Source organism: Aquarana catesbeiana, linkage group LG01 (genome assembly GCF_042186555.1).
Source record: "Aquarana catesbeiana isolate 2022-GZ linkage group LG01, ASM4218655v1, whole genome shotgun sequence".
NCBI lineage: Eukaryota > Metazoa > Chordata > Amphibia > Anura > Ranidae > Aquarana > Aquarana catesbeiana.
In genome coordinates this window covers 170,962,414-170,984,369 of record NC_133324.1, presented here as the reverse complement: position 1 = coordinate 170,984,369, position 21,956 = coordinate 170,962,414, and the positions used below count along the sequence as shown (strand labels likewise).

At 42.0% G+C, this 21,956-nt stretch overlaps 1 protein-coding gene across 1 annotated transcript in view; it reads right to left on the bottom strand.

Moving 5' to 3' along the window:
- LOC141137152 (uncharacterized) overlaps window positions 1-21,956 on the bottom strand; it is a 184,350-nt gene that overhangs the window by 19,045 nt on the left and 143,349 nt on the right. The window contains exons 10-11 of the mRNA XM_073624561.1: window positions 19,950-20,108; window positions 87-234 (exon numbers count right to left, since the gene is read on the bottom strand). Of these exons, the coding sequence (XP_073480662.1) occupies window positions 87-234; window positions 19,950-20,108 (307 nt within the window). The remainder of the gene's footprint in view (window positions 1-86; window positions 235-19,949; window positions 20,109-21,956) is intronic.

Sequence of the window (21,956 nt, the reverse complement as noted above, 5' to 3'; positions counted from 1 at the left end):
AAAGGGTAAACCTATTAACATCTCTGACCATGTTATGTTGACATGAATGCCTAGGACGTGCAAATGTTTTTTCATGTCTCACTAACCTTTAAGTGGAGAACAAACAACTGCAACAACATTTTCTTGAAAATTGTGATAGGCTTGTTTTATCCCTTGGAAAAGAGATTGGGTGTATTGCACTTGTAAGTTGTAAATGCCTCTGTGGAACTCAAGCTCAGCTTCCAGAGCAAAGATCTGAAAGATAAAGTACAGTAACAAAATAAATGTATACACATTACATGTACATATTTGTCAGAACATTAAAAGGACACTTGTCACGGGGAATGGGCTACACTTGGAGAGAGATAAGAATTGAATGTAACATACTGTAATAAAAGTTGTGTGTTTTGTATTTACAGGGCGGTAGAAGAAAGAAGGTTCACGCAGTCATTCTCAATAGTGGCAGTTTTATCCTTTATTATTTTACTACAGGTACTTATAAATCGTCAATTCATGCAGCACTTTACATAAATATATTGTACATACACATCAATCCCTGCCCTGAAGGAGCTTACAGTCTAAGGTTCCTAACTCACATTCATACACGCACATACTAGGGCTAATTTAGACAGGATCCAATTAACCTACCAGCATGTCTTTGGAGTGTGGGAGGAAACCTAAAAAGGCACAGGGAGGACATGCAAACTCCAGGCAGGTAGTGTCGTGGTTGGGATTTGAACCCTACCCTAGTGCTGCTAGGCGGAAGTGCTGATAGGTGGATGTGCTGCCCACTTAGCCAGTGTGTTGCCCACAGTGTTAAATTATAACATGAATCACTGGTATTGTCACTGGCCTTAGGTCCATACATTAATTTGGCTAAAAAACAAGAATGCTGGTCCAATTATCAACCAGATTCAACTTTTCCAGGAATTTCGAGTGCTGTCATTCCCTATTGTTTCCTCTGTCGGCTCCTACGTCATTGCAGGACACAGGGCAAGTGAAAGAAACCACAGAATGCGATGGGGCACTAAGCATCTCACACAAGCAGAGGTGTGCCAGATGCTGAAGATCTTGATTTAGACCTGCAATGAAGTGCAGTTCAGAGCCACAAACACTGGGACATGTAAATATTCACTGCTTTCTTTGCAGGAAGCTGCTCTTTTTGCTTTATTTCTTAATTTAAAGTGGAACTAAAGTGCATCTAAGCACCACAAACTGAAAATGTTAAGGAGATTTCCAGGTATGATATTGCAGCAAAGTAGTCCATAGGCCACTAGGGTCACCAGCACATTATTCATTGTAGGGTGATCAGGTGAAATTGTTGTCACTTAGATTCTGCACCTCAGGTGAGCCCACATCACCTGCCAGGGGTGTTAATCCTAACAGCTTGTTTCACAGTACTTAGTTACGTGAAAAGGTTGCTTTAGGTAAGCACAGGGCAACTGCTTTTACAGCTGTCATATAGACACAACAAAAAGTGAAAGGAAACCCCTTCTAATTTTTTTTTTTAAATGGCGTGGGGTCCCCCCAAAATCCATACCAAATGTTTACTTGAGCATGCAGCCCAGCTTGAGCATGCAGTGAGCGCTCCCCCTCCTGAACCACACCAGGCCCTCAACATAGTGGGGGTGCCTTAGTTATTTAAGACCTACCAGATGGCAGAGCTGGCAGACGAGACCCTTTGGAGAGAGTGGACTTTTTTTTTTTTTGGGTCGGCGGTGGCGGATCCAAATAAAGGAATTGTCAAAAACTGCCTACTATAATTTTTTACACTACATTTTTTTGGGGGGTGAATAAGTAGGGGCACTATGTGGGGGGGGGGGGGATCTGGGGTCCCCCTTGTTAAAGGGAGCTTCCAGATTCCGATAAGCCCTCCGCTTGCAGACTCCTACAACCACCGGCCAGGGTTGTGGGGAAGACGCCCTTGTCCCCATCAACATGAGTACAAGGTCCTTTGGGGCTGGGGCAGAGCCCCCCTTGTCCCAAAGCACCCCCCCCATGTTGAGGGCATTTGGTCTGGAATGGTTCAGAAGGGCGGGGGGGGGGATAAAACGTTCCCCTCAAAATCCATACCAGACCTGAAGAGCCTGGTATGCATTGGGGGGGACCCCAAGCTGTTTATTGCCACCGGTTATTTTTAATGCCGCAATTCTTTTTTTTACATTCAGCTGTCTGCGGGGAACCCCGCTGACAGCTGATGACTCATCAGTTGTAAAGGACGCAGCAGCTACCCGCTGCTTAACATCAAACTAATCACAGTTTGTTAAAGCAATAAACGCACACTCACCTGTCCCACAATCCAGGGATGAGGCTGCCCGAAGCCTTGGTTCTCTCCCTTGCCTCTCCTCGGCACCGGCATCACAAGTATGGGCACCTGGCTGTGACAGCCTGCGGCTTCACAGCCAGGTGCGCACTGCACATGTGCGAGTCACGCTGCCCCGCCTCAATGGCTGGGCAATCTTCTGGGACGTGTCCCAGAAGATTGCAAAGAGGGAGGGGGAGAGGAGAACTTCTACTCGAGCGGAAGTGGGAGATGGGTACCTGTCAAAACTAGGTACAAACTTCTCCCCCCAAAAAATGACATGCCAAATGTGGCATTTAAGGGGGTGAGAAGTCTTTAAAGCGGAACTTCCACTTTTGGGTGGAACTCCGCTTTAACCACTTCAGCTCCGGAAGGATGTGCCCCCTTCCTGACCAGGCCATTTTTTTGCAATACGGCACTGCATCACTTTAACTGACCCAAACTCAAACACAATTTATGTCCTTTTTCCCCCACAAATAGAGCTTTCTTTTGGTGGTATTTGATCATCTCTGGTTTTTATTTTTTGCGCTATAAACAAAAAAAGCGTCAAATTTTGAAAAAAAAAAAAAAAAACACAATATTTTGTAGTTTTTGTTATAATAAATATCCCAATTTTTTTTAAACAAATTTTTTCCTCAGTTTAGGCCGATATGTATTCTTCCACATATTTTTGGTAAAAAAAAAAATTGCAATAAGCGTATATTGATTGGTTTGCACAAAAGTTAAAGCGTCTACAAAATAGGGGATAGATCGGACACTTTTGACACTATTTTGGGACCAATGACATTTTTACAGCGGCGTTAACACTAGGGGCGATCAAGGGGTTACCTGTGTTCCCTAGGTGTGTTCTATCTGTAGGGGAATGGGATTGACTAGGTATGGAAAGAGATCGGTGTTCATACTTAGTATGAACACACGATCTGACTCCTCTCCCCTGAGAGAACCGGGATTTATGTGTTTACACACACAGGTCCCAGTTCTCGCTCTGTCACGAGTGATTGCGGGTGCTTGGCGGTCATCGCGCCCACCGGGGATGCTTACATGTGAATGTGTACCATAGGAAACCATGTTAAATGAACTGTAGTGCGTGACCACAAAATGCACTAAAAAACTGCATAGGTGTAAACCTAGCTTTAGATAGTGAAGACATACCTTTATGTTATACTTCTTTAAAATAATTTTAAATATTGCTGCAGGTTATCTAGCTATTTAAAAAAGCAAAAGAGAATGTGCAACTGGGGAAATAAACCATAGAAAAAAATCTGGAATCACGTTTATAGAAGGAAATATCTGGTTACAACAGGTTAATGCAAACAAATGTTCTTTGTAATGTTATTAAGTCTCATCAAGTCAATATGTGTTTATCAGATAGATATATCAGGTCATAGACATATACAGTGAAACATCAATGCACAAATCCATTTCCTGCCTCTTATGAAACATGCCGGACTCATATTCAAAAGGGCTTATTCTTCATGAACAAGAAGCTTTAAACTGGAGTTTTTCAGGCAAGTGGATCTTTCTACATACAGTATGTTTAAGGGCATTAGCTCTACATTTTGGATGAACAGCCATGAAATTGGCATTTGATCCTCAGTTGTTACTTTAAATTAACTTTGCTGGGATTTACATGGTCACTGTGGTAAAAGCCCCTCAAATGTATACTAAATGTGTTACAATTGCACTCTCTGCCTCCTACCCCCTGCCATGATGTTGCAGGCATGGTGAAGATTTGAAGGTAGCGGGAGGGGGTGTTGACTTTGATGTGAAGTGGACTGAATCTGATGTAATGGGGGGCTGTGATGTGAGGGACCGAGCTGACTCTGGTAAAACACTGGTACTCTGCAGCGAGATTCTCCCTGTGTTGCAGTACCTTGCCCAGGCCTGGCCCCCCCAGGTTAACACCTGCAAGGCCATCACCAGGGCGGTGTTTCACTTCATCTGGGGCTCCAAAATGGACAGAGTTAAGCGGGCGGTTATGTTTAAGGAACCTCTCAAGGGCGGTAAGGGCGTGCCTGACATCGCCACCCTATTGAGGGTGTTCTTTGCTTGTAGCTGCATACACAGGACTTTGGTTGACAGAACTTTGGACTCTGGCGGTAACTCCATGTCCCTTTTTTTCCTCCTGCCTCTTTGGAGGTCCCTTGGATGGGACAAATGGGACAGTTCCATCCACTACAACTGGGACATTAACTTGGTATTATTTGGACACTTTCAAGTTTATTAAGGAGCTGGGGCTGCATGGAGATAAGCTTGACTTGTGGAAGCCAAAAACTATCCACAAGTTAATTAGAGCATCAGACATTGTTGAGACTGTTCCAGGCCTCCCTTCAGCCACTTGCACAGTGATCTGGAGGAATGTTTCTTCAAAGAGACTCACCAACAGGCACAAAGATCTGGCATGGATGGCAATCCAAGGGGGGTTGCTGCTCAGGACATTCATGCATGCCAGAAACCTGTGCAGATACAGGCACTGCCCATTTTGTATCATCCAGGAAGAAACTGCTTTGCATGTTTTCTGGGAGTGTCCCTTTGCACAGGGCCTGTTGAGGGCCTTGGAACCTGAACTTAAAGACTTTGTACCACAGACTGCAATCACACACTTTGGTGTGTTGAATGGACTCTTCTGTGGAACCCATTCACAGGAGGACATTGACAGTGCCTGGCGGGTGCTGTGCTGCTTTAAGGATGCTGTATAGTGTGCCAGAAAGCGCCTCATTCACCAGCGGGAGAGGATGTTCATCAAGGACTGTCGCAGACTGGTTCACAGTCTGCTCAGAGACTATAAATTGATGGACTTTAAGGAGGAAGAGGAGATCTGAAGATTTCCCCCCCTCCCCCCTGTGTATCCTTTGGCAGTTTAATAAAGCTTCGGGCCTGTCAACCCCCCCCCCCCCCCCACCCCCCAATCACACCCGTTGCCTACTGAAATGCAATTTGTACGAAAAGTATGACTTGCCAGTTACATGTTTTTAGTTCATGCTTTCAGGGTAATGTGGCGTCATGCATGTGATGGTTCAGGGTATTACTACTGATGGTTCAGGGTATTACTACTCTGCACAACACATTAAGCATCATACCGCAGGATGAATGTAATTTAATTGTATGCTTGGAACTGTATTGTTATGTAGTGTATTTATGCTCTGCGTCACAGTACAGAGTGAAATGTCCCCTGTTGAAGTATTTGTTTTTTGTATATTTTTATGCAAAATAAAGTATACATTTTCAATAAAAAAAAAAGTAGGTTATGTATCTTTTTATCTGCCAAACACCACACAGCTGTTACTGCTTCATGTTAAAGCGTTTTCAAGAGCTGAATAAACAACAATGCTCCAATACATCAGTAACACGACTTCTACAGCCAGATACAAAAAGATCAATAAAATCTTTCAGAACACATAATACCAATACTCTTAGAGATGTATAACACAATTTCGTAATAGATTTTATATTTTTAATCAAAATTGCGTGATGTGTTCATAAAAACGTCTAAAGTTTAAGATACGTTTCTTTGACACATATCTAGGTTTGTGTAAAAAAGTGTTTGATCTAATAATATTTATAGACAAATATACACATTTCACGGTGTTACCAGGGCTGAATATTTTCCATCTTACTGCTGACTTTCTGTCAATCAAAAGAATGAATAAATATTCCCAAGAGTCACTTTTAACCTAAAAAATGCATCTAACACAGACCAAAATGACAAGTATATTATTTTCTATGCAATTATATACAGATTTCTAAATTAGAAATCATCTATCATCTTTCAAGTTTTAGTGCTCCATTATTAATAAAAAAAAAAAAAAATGAAAAACAGAAATATTTTGTCAACTGAGTTCTTTTGCTAGACAAAGGGGTTTTAAAACAAGGCAGTGTGATCGAATTTATTTTCAAAAAGATTCATAAGCACAGCTGGGTCTTTCCTCCCTGATGTCAGCAGAAATAGATGTGGAAAGAATCCAATGTACTGTGTGCATTCTCGCTTCTAAAACAAACACCTGCAGAGTGCAGGAAAAAAGATGTTTTCTCACAGATAAATATTTGCTACAATTTTAATTTATTGAAAAATAACACAAGGAACAAATACCACAGCACATCACTAGACAAATACATTGGGGTTGGTTTACTAAAACTGGAAAGTGCAGAATCTGCAGCTATGCATAGAAACCAATCAGCTTCCAGTTTTTTTTTGTCAAAGCTTAATTGAAGCTGAAATTAGAAGCTGATTGGATTGGCTACCATGCACAGTTGCACCAGATTTTACACTTTCCAGTTTTATTGAATAAACCCCAAAGCCTTGTAAGTGCTATAAAATGGACTGTCTACATATTTACATGTAAAGGAATGTTCCACTTAAATTCTACTCAATAACATTTGCTCAATAAATTTTTCCTTGCACAACAATAACATGTTCATGCATATCCACCTCATCATCCAAAGTATATAGTAGTTAGGTTTTTAGTGACTTATTTGGGTTCTTAGTGATTTTTCACTTTTTTCAGTCCAGTGAGGTCAACACATGGCTAAAGTCTCTCTTTTCTTTTTAAAAGTCAGTGGGAGGCGTTGGAATGATGTCTTTTATAGCATTCAATGCGTGCAAGTGTGTCCAACCAAATTACAAATCTTATGACCCCCTTGAACTGCCTGCATGATGTGGATTGGTACTATACAAGTGACCATACAGTGGGCGCACCTGGTGTCCACTACTATGACATGACATCAGCACTAACTTTGAAGAGGACTACAGAGAGAGTTGATTGTTAACATGTCACGAGAAGCATACAGTAGTGGTGGGTCTTTTTAAAAGGAAGCGTGGACCCCATTAAGGGCAGTATGGCAAGCCTTTATAAAGATTGCACAACAACCCTAAAACTGAGTGATGGCAAATATGGTCCACCAGCAATTAGGCTATTCAACTCCTGTCATTCAATCAATTTGATAAAACATCAATAGTTCCTATTAAATGAAAGTAGTAATTGCATTTAAAGTGTAACTAAAAACACAAAACAAAATTTGACTACAGTTTATAGCCTTTAGCTTTGGTGCCTGCAATAGTTTTTCTCTTTTTAAGTTTTCTTCCTAGATTTTTACCCAATTATCCTACCAGTAATACATTACCTGGTGTAGGGGTAACAATGGTTGCTTACTGTAATGTATCTAAGGAACAGCTCTGTTGTCACCCTAGGCTGCTTGTTCCTGATTTAGACTACAGAACAACTGTCCCTTTCCTCATCACCATAACATGGGGGAAGTGTTCTGCTGTTCCCAGAGGAGAACTAGGCATAGCTGATAACACTGCTAGAGAGAACACTGCTGAGTTTACATGAAGTTACAAGCTCAGTGGATTTCTTGCAGGATCAAATGGTATTTTTTTTTTAACAAACAGATATAACAAAATTTCTTCAATGGTAAATTTAACAGATCAAAACAAAGCAAATAAGAGACACTCATTATTAGGTTATTAATTTTAACAGAATAAAATAAGCAATGGGAATTTACTATAGTTATTATATACTACTGGTACCATCATATTTCTCAAACACTCTGTAGTGGCTTAGAAGACAAATGTAAACATGGAGAACAGTTACTGTCCTAAAACAACATACGCTTATATTTATAACAGATATTCAAGAAGAATGATGTAGATTATTTATATTTTCGTCGGGTGGGGCGATATGCTTCCTAAAATATAAAACTCCTCCAACCTTGCTAGTTGCTGCAAGTAGTCCAAGGAGGAAATGATAGCATATGAAAAGGAGGCTATGTTCCTCAATGAACTCTGAAAAGTTTTACAATGTGAATAAAAATTTATTTTTCTTTATTGCCCTTTGAGGGACACAGTTTGATGGTAATTAAGCAATGTAGAGGCATCCAAAAGCAGTCAAAACAGAGGGGCAGGCACAAAAGAACACAGGGGAACCACTCCAGCAAGAAAAAAAAAAACCCTAAACAAGGGGAGAAATTGGGAGTATTAAAAGCGTGACTAGTACAACTTTTGGGCCAAAACTAGTAGGAACGACCACATGGAACTGCATTTTTGTTTAAAGTGGATACCATCAGTCTAAGCACTTACTTGCAGCTTGGCAGGAAAGATCAACATCAGGATTGAAGTTGTCAAACTTGACTCAATGATTTCTTCAACTTCCCATGGAACAGGGAAACTTTGGCCTGAAGGATATCCTGCAGAAAGCCCGAAGTACTCCAAGTATTGTAATGGAATCAGAGATGATTACTCAATGTTCAGGCAGGATTCACACCAGTCCGGTGCGAATTCCAGCTCTGTTCTCTGTGCGAAGAGAAAAAGCAGCTGTTCAGCGCTTCCTCTCCGTTGTAGCTGCGGATCATCTGAGCAGGGAGGGGGGAGGTGTAGAGAGGAGGGGGGGAGAATGCCTATTAACAATGGAACGCATCTGCAAATCAAATGCGTTCCCATAGAATGTGCCAGCAATTAGCACTGCACTGCCTACAAAACGCACACTTTTTTGGGCGGAGTGTGAATGCAACGCACATATGCAAACCAGATTGATTGAAACTAATAGATTTTAAAATGTTCTGCGAATTGGATGCGGTAAACCGCATCCAATTTGCATAGGTGTGAACCCAGCCAAAAGATCAGCTATGTGCATTGTAACCTGCGATGGGTGCGGCTCGCATAGGGGTCCGATGTGTCCCTGTTCTCCGTTTCAGGGACGAATCAGGGCCACCTCCAATCAATGCAGCTCGCAACAGGGGTCCGGTGTGTCCCTGTTCTCCATTTCAGGGACCAATCAGGGCCAATTTTTTGCCTGAATTCAACCCTGAAACGGAGCCAAAAGACACAGAGTGTTCCTGTGCAAGCCGCTCTGCAGCCGCAACGGAGATATGTGAACCAGCTCCATAGAGAGCCGGTCACAATCTCCTGTCATGCGAATTGGATGTGGGGAAACTCGCATCCAATTCGCATAGGTGTGAACCCAGCCTCAAGGCTGGGGGGTCTGCATGCTCAACAACAGACTGTCCAGTTATCTGATGCCTTGAATATTTCTGAGACAAAGAAGACCCAAAATTATTGTAAGGGCTTTTGTAAACACTTGGAGCTGGGGCAAGGCCAAAGGGAAGGGCCACAAACAGATAATGACTGGCTTTTGGCAAACCAAAGAAATCGCTGATGACTGAATACATTCAGTACAAAAATATTTCAGTCTAAGATGAGATAATTGCTTCTTATGGGTTTTGCAAACTATAACCCTAGAGATAGCAATCCCTGAATGGCTGAAAAGAGGCCCATCTCATGTTGCTGAAGCAAAGAGCCAAGGCAGAGGATGAAGGTGAAAATCGAGTAACATATTAATACTAGCTCCCACATTCATGCATTGGTTATGCGAATTTCCCAAATCTCTGCAAAAGCGATCAATTCTGATGGAACCAGTAGGAGTGGACCTTTAAGAGATGGCAGCCTAATCCGCAGGTTTGGATCACTTGGATTGCCAAGGATGTTATAACCCCCTGAACCTCAGGGGTTGGGAAAAGTCTTGTTGGTCTGGAAACTGAAACCTAACTTCAAGGAATATTTTAGATGCAGAATAGGAAGGTGTCAAATTGTGTCTTTCATCCTTAGCTTTGTGTTCCTAGGATAAGTGAGTATTTTCAATCTTCACTGCTTTTTTAAAGAGTTTGTCCAGCAAAGAGCTGAAGTCTATGATAAATTGTCAAAACAAGGACTTCTTACTCTACTGTGTAGCACTTAGGCCAGAGTACCCTGTAGATCTGAGTAAAAGAAAGGGTTAACTGGCTAACATCCAGCTCCATGTTGCACTGAAAGTTCAATGCGACAATGCAATAAATGAGTTGAGAGACAACGCCAGCAGCCATCAGGTCCCCATTTAGGATACTGACCAATCAGCCAAAGTCTGGGAAAAAAGTGTGCAGATGAATAAGTATAGTGTTCACCAAGGAACAGATGGATTGTGAACACTCAACTTTTTGAGAGTTCATGAAATGAACATTCTCTATGGGGATGATTAAAACTAAAATAGGTGAAACACAAGTGTATTGACTACAGGAAGGTTAGACCAATTACTAAAAAAAAAAAACCACTGCAGCAGAATCCGCTGTGAAAGGTGGTGGTAGGCATCTGACCCCTTGCGATCAAGTAAGGCAACATATCATTATAAATCCTTTTACAACAGAAAGGAGTACACATAGATAAAAAAAGGGGGGTCAGCAAAAGCCAATGGTTCAGGCAGTACTGACTGGGACCTTTAAGATGTGCTGAAGCACAAGCTTTATCTGCACCAAGTTCAATATTGCACATAGTGCAGGTTTAATCGCCTGCGGATATAGGACTATATTTTACTGTGCTTTAAAGCATAAACTGTAAAATGGCAGTGGCAGAGCCTTAAGCTTTAAAGAATCTGGCACACATAACACATGTCCCATCTGATTGGCTTTACAAGCCTGTAGTAAACAGATTGGGGACAAATCTCCATCCAGTCCAAGCTGCAAACACCATGACTGGGAGATACTCTGTATCACAGCTGGTTGTCTGCAGGCATACACACATTTCTTCAGTTTTTTAAATGCCCAGTGTCCATCTTCCCTATAAGGGCAGTATAACCCTGCGTTCCTCAATTATCATCAAGCTGTGCTCTTCAATGGACGGTAGAGAAAAATTTTTTTGCCTGCTGTTCCATTTAAATTGCTGAATGTCTAAGAGGTTTTCCTGGGCACAAAAAAAGTTATTATATTCTGTAGACGATTTTTTATAACTCTGTTGTTCCATGATGTACATTGTTATAATTGTGTCACTGTAACAAACTTGACACATATTTGCTTTATTGCTGTTGCATAAACTGAAAAAACAATTGCATGCAAATTTAACAGGCACATAAATGCAGTTCAAAGTTAAAATTATACTTTTTCTAACATTTACAAGTCAATAACTAGTTAACTTTTAGGCAAATGTATGTTTAATAAATGCATAGTTTCTTAGTAAACTGCATCCAAGCCAAAAACAGCTGCTAAATTGCATAGTTGCACTTAGACCTTGCACAAAATATGTTATTTTACATTTAAAGTCCCCTGTGTACGTATGGTTTGGGGTTTAAAATATGGTTTTGCATAAAATCCCAGCATTTTTCCACACCCGGGGAGCTGCAGGTGGCATGAAAAGCCGGCCACATGACCGTACTTAGGTATATGTTGAAGCCTCTGTGCACTGGTGTAAACACGTGCATGCGTATGCTACCCCACAAAATAAGACTGAATATATATGTTAGTATAGACATATAGAGTATTTTTTAATCTAACCTCTAAATGTGTTAATTATTCTATTGGCCTTAAAAACCTGATGACCAGTGGTCAGTTTGATCACTGCTTGGTGTTGCAGGATGCTGTGCTGATGCATGGTATGCCCATATTTTCCAATTTTTTTGTTATGTGGCGCAGGCTTATTTAAACACACACAGTGGGAATGTTTCTCTGTTTGTGGCTGGTAGGGTGGTCTTGGCTTACATCACACATACAGTGGGGCAAAAAAGTATTTAGTCAGCCACCAATTGTGCAAGTTCTCCCACTTAAAAAAATGAGAGAGGCCTGTAATTGTCATCATAGATATACCTCAACTATGAGAGACAAAATGTGGAAACAAATCCAGACAATCACATTGTCTGATTTTTTAAAGAATTTATTTGCAAATTATGGTGGAAAATAAGTATTTGGTCAATATCAAAAGTTCAACTCAATACTTTGTTATATATCCTTTGTTGGCAATGACAGAGGTCAAACATTTTCTGTAAGTCTTCACAAGGTTGTCATACACTGTTGCTGGTATGTTGGCCCATTCCTCCATGCAGATATCCTCTTGAGCAGTGATGTTTTGGGGCTGTCGCTGGGCAACATGGACTTTCAACTCCCTCCAAAGGTTTTCTATGGGGTTGAGATCTGGAGATTGGCTAGGCCACTCCAGGACCTTGAAATGCTTCTTACGAAGCCACTCCTTCGTTGCCCGTGCGGTGTGTTTGGGATCATTTTCATGCTCAAAGACCCAGCCACGTTTCATCTTCAATGCCCTTGCTGATGGGAGGAGGTTTGCACTCAAAATCTCAAGATAAATGGCCCCATTCATTCTTTCATGTACACGGATCAGTCGTCCTGTTCTCTTTGCAGAGAAATAGCCCCAAAGCATGATGTTGCCACCCCCATGCTTCACAGTAGGTATGGTGTTCTTTGGTTGCAACTCAGCATTCTCTCTCCTCCAAACACGACGAGTTGTGTTTCTACCAAACAGTTCTACTTTGGTTTCATCTGACCATATGGCATTCTCCCAATCCTCTTCTGGATCATCCAAATGCTCTCTAGCAAACCTCAGATGAGCCCGGACATGTACTGGCTTAAGCTGGGGGACACGTCTGGCACTGCAGGATCTGAGTCCCTGGCGGCGTAGTGTGTTACTGATGGTAGCCTTTGTTAAATTGGTCCCAGCTCTCTGCAGGTCGTTCACTAGGTCCCCCCCCCCCGTTGTGGTTCTGGGATTTTTGCTCACCGTTCTTGTGATCATTTTGACCTCACTGGGAGAGATCTTGCGTGGAGCCCCAGGCCGTGGGAGATTATCAGTGGTCTTGTATGTCTTCCATTTTCTAATTATTGCTCCCACAGTTGATTTCTTCACCCCAAGCTGCTTGCCTATTGCAGATTCAGTCTTAGCCTGGTGCAGATCTACAATTTTGCTTTTGGTGTCCTTCGACAGCTCTTTGGTCTTCACCATAGTGGAGTTTGGAGTGTGACTGTTTGAGGTTGTGGACAGGTGTCTTTTATACTGATAACAAGTTCAAACAGGTGCCATTAATACAGGTAATGAGTGGAGGACAGAGGAGCCTCGTAAAGAAGATACAGGTCTGTGAGAGCCAGAAAACTTGCTTGTTTTTAGGTGACCAAGTACTTATTTTCCACCATAATTTGCAAATAAATTCTTTCAAAAAAATCAGACAATGTGGTTCTGGAACACAGCACACACAGACAGGGAAGTTACTTCTTCGCTGTGTATGTTAGCCTTCCTGCCCACCACCACCCTACTTTGTGACAAGTATACCACAGGGTTGGAACTTTCTCACTGGAGTCATTAAGCCCATGCCATTACCAAACAGGCACACCCCTTGCTGTGGTGAATGAAGGTCGTATGGGGCTGTGCGGTCACGTAACATTAAATAAACAATTAAAAAAAAGGTTTAAAAATATATTTTTTGCAGTACATTTACAATTACTTGAAGCCTCAAAACTGTCTGTGTGCATGAGGCCTAACATCTTGCAAGTTCTGCTCTAAAACATGCTATCTAGTAATGGAAGGTGACTTTTTTTAAATGCTTTATACTCATTTAGCATTGAATGCCTATTGTGCAGTGCCTTCACCTATTATTTTGTCTACTTTTCCTTTTACTATCAATTGCTCTGATTTTTATATGAGACAACAAAACCTTCCATTCACATCTACTTGTATTTTCATACTGAAGCACAGAGCTCCTCAGACATGGACAGAGCTTTGCTCCCTAATAATTTGTGTATTACCTAGTACCCCTAAAGCAATAATGTTCCCTTCATTGTAAATAGAATATTACAGGATTAAATGCCGTACAGTGCCATCACATGTTGTACAGTGCCATCACATGCCGCACAGAGTCATACAGTGCCATCACATGCCGCACAGAGTCATTACATGCCATAGAGTGTCATCACATGCCGTACAATGCCATCACATGCCGTACAGTGTCATGGCTCTCCTCTGTATCTGGCTGTGCCCTTCTCTGTACATGGCTCTCCTCTGCACATGACTCTCCTCTGCACATGGCTCTCCTCTGCACCTGGCTCTCTGTACATGGCTCTCCTCTGTACATGGCAGTGCCCCCCATGTGTAGGTAGGTATAGGACTGTGTATATGGCTGTGCCCCCCTCTGTAGGAACGTTTAGGCCTGTCTACATGGCTGTGCCCCCCATCTGTAGGAAGGTATAAGCCTGTGTACATGGGTGTGCCCCCCTCTGTAGGTAGTTATAGGCCTGTGTACATGGCTGTGACCCCCTGTGTAGGTAGGTATAGGCCTGCGTATATGGCTGTGCCCCCCTGTGTAGGTAGGTATAGGTCATTACATGCCATAGAGTGTCATCACATGCCGTACAGTATCATAACATGCCGTACAGTGCCATCACATACCGTACAGTGTCATGGCTCTCCTCTGTATCTGGCTGTGCCCTTCTCTGTACATGGCTCTCCTCTGCACATGGCTATACTCTGCACGTGACTCTCCCCTGCACCTGGCTCTCCTCTGTACATGGCAGTGCCCCCCATGTGTAGGTAGGTATAGGCCTGTGTACATGGGTGTGCCCCCCTCTGTAGGTAGTTATAGGCCTGTGTATATGGCTGTGCCCCCCCCTCTGTAGGAATGTTTAGGCCTGTCTACATGGCTGTGCCCCCCATCTATAGGAAGGTATAGGCCTGTGTACATGGGTGTGCCCCCCTCTGTAGGTAGTTATAGGCCTGTGTACATGGCTGTGCCCCCCTGTGTAGGTAGGTATAGGCCTGCGTATATGGCTGTGCCCCACTGTGTAGGTAGGTATAGGCCTGCGTACAAGGCTGTGCCCCCCTGTGTAGGTAGGTGTAATGAAACGTCCCACACTCCGCTTGAGTGCTTTCCTCATATAACGATTCCTCCCAGTCTGAATATAGATATCAGATATTCCAACCTCTGACAACCACAAAACAAGGCAATACTCGTTTGGTTGCTCACCATGAACTGTTTTATTGAAAACACAGGTACACGGGTAATACTCGGGACAATCCCCCCCCACTTTGCATTCCGAGCGGGGTAGACTGTCAAATCAGCAGGGAGAAATTATTAGAGACACAGGGTGGCCTGCTCCCAATTCACACCTGAGACCTTGACACACTAGCGAGTCACATGACACCGGGGAGGGAAAATGGCTAATTGGGCCCAATTTGGACTTTTCACTTAGGGGTATACTCACTTTTGTTGCCAGCGGTTTAAACATTAATGGCTGTGTGTTGAGTTATTTTGAGGGGACAGCAAATTTACACTGTTATACAAGCTGTACACTCACTACTTTACGTTGTAGCAAAGTGTAATTTCTTCGGAGTTGTCACATGAAAAGATATAATAAAATATTTACAAAAATGTGAGGGGTGTACTCACTTTTGTGAGATACTGTAGAATATATATATATATATATATATATATATATATATATATACACACATATATAGAGAGAGAGAGTCAGATACAGTATACTTGTTATCTGCAGCTCCTTTCACGTGATTTAGAGTTTGCAGTTTTGTTGTCTTGCTTTTATCATGTTTATCATGATACTGCAAACTAATTATATAGTCTGGGAAAGGCCTTTCTAGAACAGTAAGCTGGAGGATACACAATAAGGAATATTTTCAAATATTGTCCTATTGCAAGTACTATGACATGATATGATGGAACTATGATAGGCCAACGAGATTCTGCCAGAAAGAACACACGCCGACTACAATACCAAGCACAATTGTTCCTGCTGTATTCGCTGTGGATTAAAATAAATAATCAAACCGGATGAGCTAGATGCCACCTGTAAATGGGGGATTTATAACCATCATAACTACTTTTCTTTCAATGGTTCCCACTACCTCCAGGTACAGGGTATTGCAATGGGGACCTCCTGTGCCCCATCGTATGCCAATCTGTACCTGGGGTAATGGGAACGCATGATCAACCTATCAGAAGATATGACATAATTTATGAGCAACATTGTTGTATGGTATCGCTATATAGACGATATTTTCATCATGTGGGATGGACCCACTGACCTATTACAACCTTTCCTGCATAAACTTAACCAAAACGACTTTAATTTAAGTTTTACAATGACATGGGATAAGTCATCCATTACTTTTCTCGATGTAACTATTCACAAGGATCCCAATGGCTTACTAAGCAGCAGCCTGTATAGGAAGCCCATGGCAGGCAACTCTATATTGCATGCCAGTAGCTTCCACCCTAAGGCATTAATCTTATCTATACCTTATAGTCAATATTTGAGGATCAGGAGAAACTGTTCGGACAATGATGTGGGAAGAGGGAAGCTGACTCCCTGAAAGCCAGGCTTCTGGCACGGGGTTATTCAAACACATGTCTGAAGAAGGCATACAAGAGAGCCTGCACCAGGACTTGGAGTGATTTACTATACAATCCCCCCTTCTAGGAACCAAAAAGAAAAATCCAATATCCATCATTACTAAATTCTCCAACCAACACAAGAAAATCAAACATATAGTTGAAAAATACTGGCATGTCCTAACACTGGATCCTACTATAGTTGCCTGATTTTCCATCATTTACTTTCAGAAGAGCTACATCCTTGCGTGATCAGTTGACTTCCAGTGAATTCAAAGCACACGGGCGCAAGGACCCTTGTAAAAGGGTATGAACTTTTACGCGTGGAGGTTACAATTATTGCCGCTTCCTCAATACATCCACAAACATCTTACTTCCAAATCCTGAATGGTACAGACCCCGTCATGCCAACTGCCAAACTCCAGTACTCCGGGGGGGGTGGGGTAGATTTCCTCCTATGTGAATGTGCATGCTTCTATGTGGGCAAGACGATACAGGAATTCTGGCGAAGGGCATATTGTCATAATGCCTCAATGAAGACATGCAATCCAAGCTTACCCCTTGGTCGACATGTTACCAACATACACAATGGAATTGGTCCCAGAGTCTCCTTTCTAATTCTCAACCATATACGCTCAGGTATACGGGGAGGAGACTGGAATAAGACTCTGTTGCAGCACGAACAAAGGAGGATCTTCTGCCTAAATGCCACTCAGCCCCTGGCCTCAATGGCTCAGTTTCCTTTAGGCCCTTCCTGGAGGGGTTCACCTCAGGGCGATATGAATGGGAGCCTTATGATCCCCTTTAATATCATACTTAACATATTCACAAAATCAGGTCTGAAGGGTTAACCATTTTCCATGATTAACAATGTAAAACTGTGCTCACTATTTTTGATTATCCGGGAAATTGCCTGCTTGTGATTATCCTAATTCTAAAAAACACTTTTCCATGTTCCCCTTATGCTACCAAGGGTTAATGTATAAATGTAATGCATTCCATGAATCAATGTGTAATCTTCTGCACTGCTTGCATTGTTAGCCTACACATTACTATTATTTTTATTATTATCACTCTTATAATGTATTCTCTGGGTTTTCCTGGATGTTTCTTTTTTCATCATTTTATAATCAATGTCCGATCAGATGGGGTTGTGTGCTGCATGGGCGCATGCCCATTGGTCTCCGGCTCAGCGCACGGAGGCCACTCACACCCCCATGAGGTATTCGGCTTCCCCTCAATGTGGTATGGCGGCCGGACAGCCTTTAAGGTCCTGTTTTATATGAGGTGATCTGACGGTTCACCTTGCATTTAACTTACTATCCCTTATTTACCATACCATAGGTTACTTGTCTCCTGGGTATATCCAGGAATAATCCTGTCCATCTGTGGCTTCCATTTTTGGAGTGAGTCTCAGGTGTCCTTCTCAATACATATGAAAGTTTGTGAAAGGTAACTCCCATGCTTTTTTACAATGTGTTTATATCACCTGAATAATAATATATACTCACATACCCATGTGATAATCCACACCTGACATAATGGCCAGGTGGATTTTTTTCCAACTATTTCATTTAATTGCATACAACTAGCTGTCGCTTTCCATTTCCTCTTTTCCCTTAGTGATTTTGTTGCTTCACACACATTAAGGACCAATAGAGAGGATCCCTCGGGACTCGCCCTCTGTGGGTGACCTTATTTGGGCATTGATGCGCCCCGGGATGCAGCCGCAGCTGTCTGAATCAGAATCTGGGTGGACCTGTGGTTGTAGTCTGTCCCTAGTGTTTTAAATTTGGTGCAAGATACTGTAAATGTCTATGCAATGTATATGGTTAGTATATATGTGTAAGAGCAAAAGAAAAAACTATTTTCTTGTTTAACTGTTTGTCATTATAAATATATACTTTTACACATTATTTTTTGCTAATTTTAGACGTATTAACGTCCCGTTGTAACCTTCTACCCCTGAAGAAGAGAACCAATACCGTAAACTTGAAACGCGTTGGGTATCTCTGTTGCTTATACCATATTTCCAACAGATCAATGGTGGTTACCAACTGTTGTTACTTAATCACTTGCTTACTGGGCACTTAAACCCCCCACCTGCCCAGACCAAGTGCTGACACACTTTGAATTACAATTGTGCGGTCATACAACACTGTATCCAAATGAAACATTTATCATTTTTTCACACAAATAGAGCTCTCTTTTGGTGGTAATTAATCACAGCTGGGATTTTTATTTTTTTGCTAAACAAAACAAAAAAGATGGAAAATTTTGAAAAAAAAAAAATCTGGTTTCAGAGTTTGTTATAAAATTTTGCGAACAGGTAATTTTTCTCCTTCATTGATATGCGCTAATGAGACAGCACTGGTGGGCACTGATAGGCTGCACTGGTGGGTACTGATAGGCACAGATAAGGCAGCACTGGTGGGCCCTGATGGGTGGCACTGATGGGCACCACTGATAGATGGCACTGATGTGTGGGCACTGATAGGTGGCACTGGTAGGCGGCACTTTTGTGTACTCTCTCCATGATCGGGACCAATGTCCCTCTCACAGCCGCCGGTGATCGGCTTTTTTTTTCTCCTCGCGCTGTCAGTGCGAGGAGAAAAAATAGCCAATTACCAGCTCTGTTTACATCACATGATCAGCTGTCACTGGCTGTCAGTTGATCACGTGGTAAGGGGTCGGGATCGGCCCCTTACTCTGATCTGTGATCCAGCGAGTCTTATAGACTCACTGATCACAGAGCGCGCCGCGCGCGCCCTGCAGGAGGCGTAGGCACGGGAGGATGTCAATAGATGTACTCTCGGCAAAGCAGGTCCGCGCTGTAGTCGTCATTTGGCTATAGCGCGGATCTGACCAGGTTAATTGCATACACCTGTACCTGCATTCCAAAAAATATTTTATGTACTGTATCTTTTTTAACTTTTTTTTTTGATCTATTAAAATGTATATATTTTTTTGTACTTCTCTGTGATCGTTTAGTTGTTCGCTGCCCTTCTAAAGTTCCACCTAGAGGAATTTTCTTGTTTTCATATAAATGGGGGATAAACACTAGCAGACTTGTCATGCTGTATGAGTCTATTGGAGATACAACAAATAGGTGGGCAACAAAAGGTATCAGCATAAATCTGAAATTTTTGCAATGGAACTGAAATTAATGTAATGAAGAAAGAAACTGTCTTGCTTCTAAAAAGCAGTCAGAATGTAAAAAGGCATCATTTATGAAGAGTCTATCTTCTGCCAAGGAAAGTGTTAAATGAATTTGGCATTCTTTTGAAAAACCGTTTCACTGGTCTGGGTTTTTCAGAATCATGTGTCTCTATTCATAAAACATAACCAAGCAGCTGTTTCCTAGTCCTGGCTGGGAAATGTTTGACTCTGAAAGCTCCTAAGACTTCAGTGCAGCTGTTTATAATAATAGTTTTCCTTCACACATAACAGCTAGCAGATCCATTTTAAGCACTATACAGTGAAGAGATGATTGAATCATTGTACTGGAGTAATGGGGAGGATACCTGTTGCATTGCCATTAGCCTGGAATAATTGGCAGCTTTCACTAATGCTTCTGCAGCTCTCTTTGCCCGCTGCTGGGGAGCACCTTTGGGAAATGCTGGCAGTGCTGCAAGCACATTCTCCACAGTAAATTCCTGGCTCAGACAGCACTCGATTTTTGCCTGTAATGCAAACATAATAAAGTCAACTAGTGGAAACCAAGAACGCATCTTCTCTGATTATTTCAATTGCCGGACCAATAAAGCACAGGTGGAAACAAGCTGAGTAAACAGGCAGTATATGAGGAATTAGTATGTCATAAACATGAATGGAAGCCAAAGCACTGACAATTTTGTTAAATAAATGTTTATGTCTCATACAATGCATGCCCCATGCTGGATCGACCTACATACAACAGATTGCACTAGTAGGAGATAAACCAAAATGTCTCTTGTACAGCATACAATGCCTTGCAAAAGTATTCACCCCCTTGGCTTTTTACCTATTCTGTTACATTACAGCCGTTAGTTTCATGTTTTAATCTGAATTATATGTGATGGATCAGAACACAATAGTTTAAGTTGGTGAAGTGACTCGGTTAAATTGATGATAGGCAACAGAAATTGGCATGGTGTCCTTCCAGCTTATCACTAACCTCTCATCCCAGCCACATTTCTTTCATGAGAGCGCAAAGGAGGGGGTCACATCTGCGTACATGACACACACAAGCAATAGAACTAAAGGTCCCAGCATTCGCACACACATACACCAATATCTCTCTAAAATCGCTTACATTTTTCCCATTTGTACACAACACATGCATATCATTCTCTCACTTTCTTTTAACTCTCATTAATATTTCCCTGCCTAAATTCTGCTTTCCTTATTTTGTTCAGATATCTTTTATATCTAGCTTCTATGATCAGACGGGCAACCACAGTGCTCATCCCATCTTCCCTCTCTGACAACATATAAAGTATTCTGTTTTACCTCTCATTTCTCTGTTTCTGACTCTAATAGTTGTAGTGCCTGACCCCAAATTAATCCCACACCTTAACATGAAAATGTCCCTTTCTGTCTAGTGTTATTGTCACCCTTGATCCATCCTGCTCACATAGATAGCTGTTTCTCTAGCTGTTTACTCTGCATGATTCTTAGTCCCTGTGGACCTTGGTAACCCAGTTACCCATTGTGGATCCCTGTCCACTTTAACCATTAATCTAGGGGCTCAGTATAGGTGGAACCGCACCTTCGGTTCATATATAGCGCTCCTCTTGCGCTGGGCATTTTTGAGGGTCTCTTACCCTTCATTCCCTTACTTAATTCAATGCCCATAATGACTGGCCAGTCTTCTCTCTTCTCTACGTGTGCCTATACCCTCTTGCCTCTAAACTATTTTATCTAACAGATTTACTACATATACCTGTGAACAGCACTATTCTTCCCTTTCTTATCTATAACACTCCGATGGACAATAGACAGGGACAACATAACATATAACCCACAATCAATACAGTTCGATTAAGGGGAGTAAAATAGGTACCCTTTGTCCCGAAAATGCCTTACCGATCAAGGAAGTCTGATAACTCAAATGTAAGCAAAAGGCTTACCCCAGTCGGCTGATTATCAGAAATTCCCGGATCGTCTCAAGCTCCTTGTTTTGGATACTCAGGATCACCTGGAATCCCCTCCTGGCTGGCTCGCCATGCTGACTCGGTTAAATTGATGCTAGGCAACTCCTATCCTCATATTGATTAGTGGTTCCAAATTAATAACTACTGCAGTAGGGAACAGACACAAAAGATACGCTCAGCATCTTTCCAAATAACTGTTCTGCTTTATTATGACGCAATTGAAGGTTTTTATGCACACGATTACGTAGGTATCAAATTAATATTACAATTGTATGTTTATGGTAACAAGGGGCGTTACATAGGCAGGTTAATTCTAATCAGGACTTGAAAGAATGTAAACATTTACTGAAAACATTAGTGCCGTGTGCACAGTGAGGGCAGAGTGCAATACATACA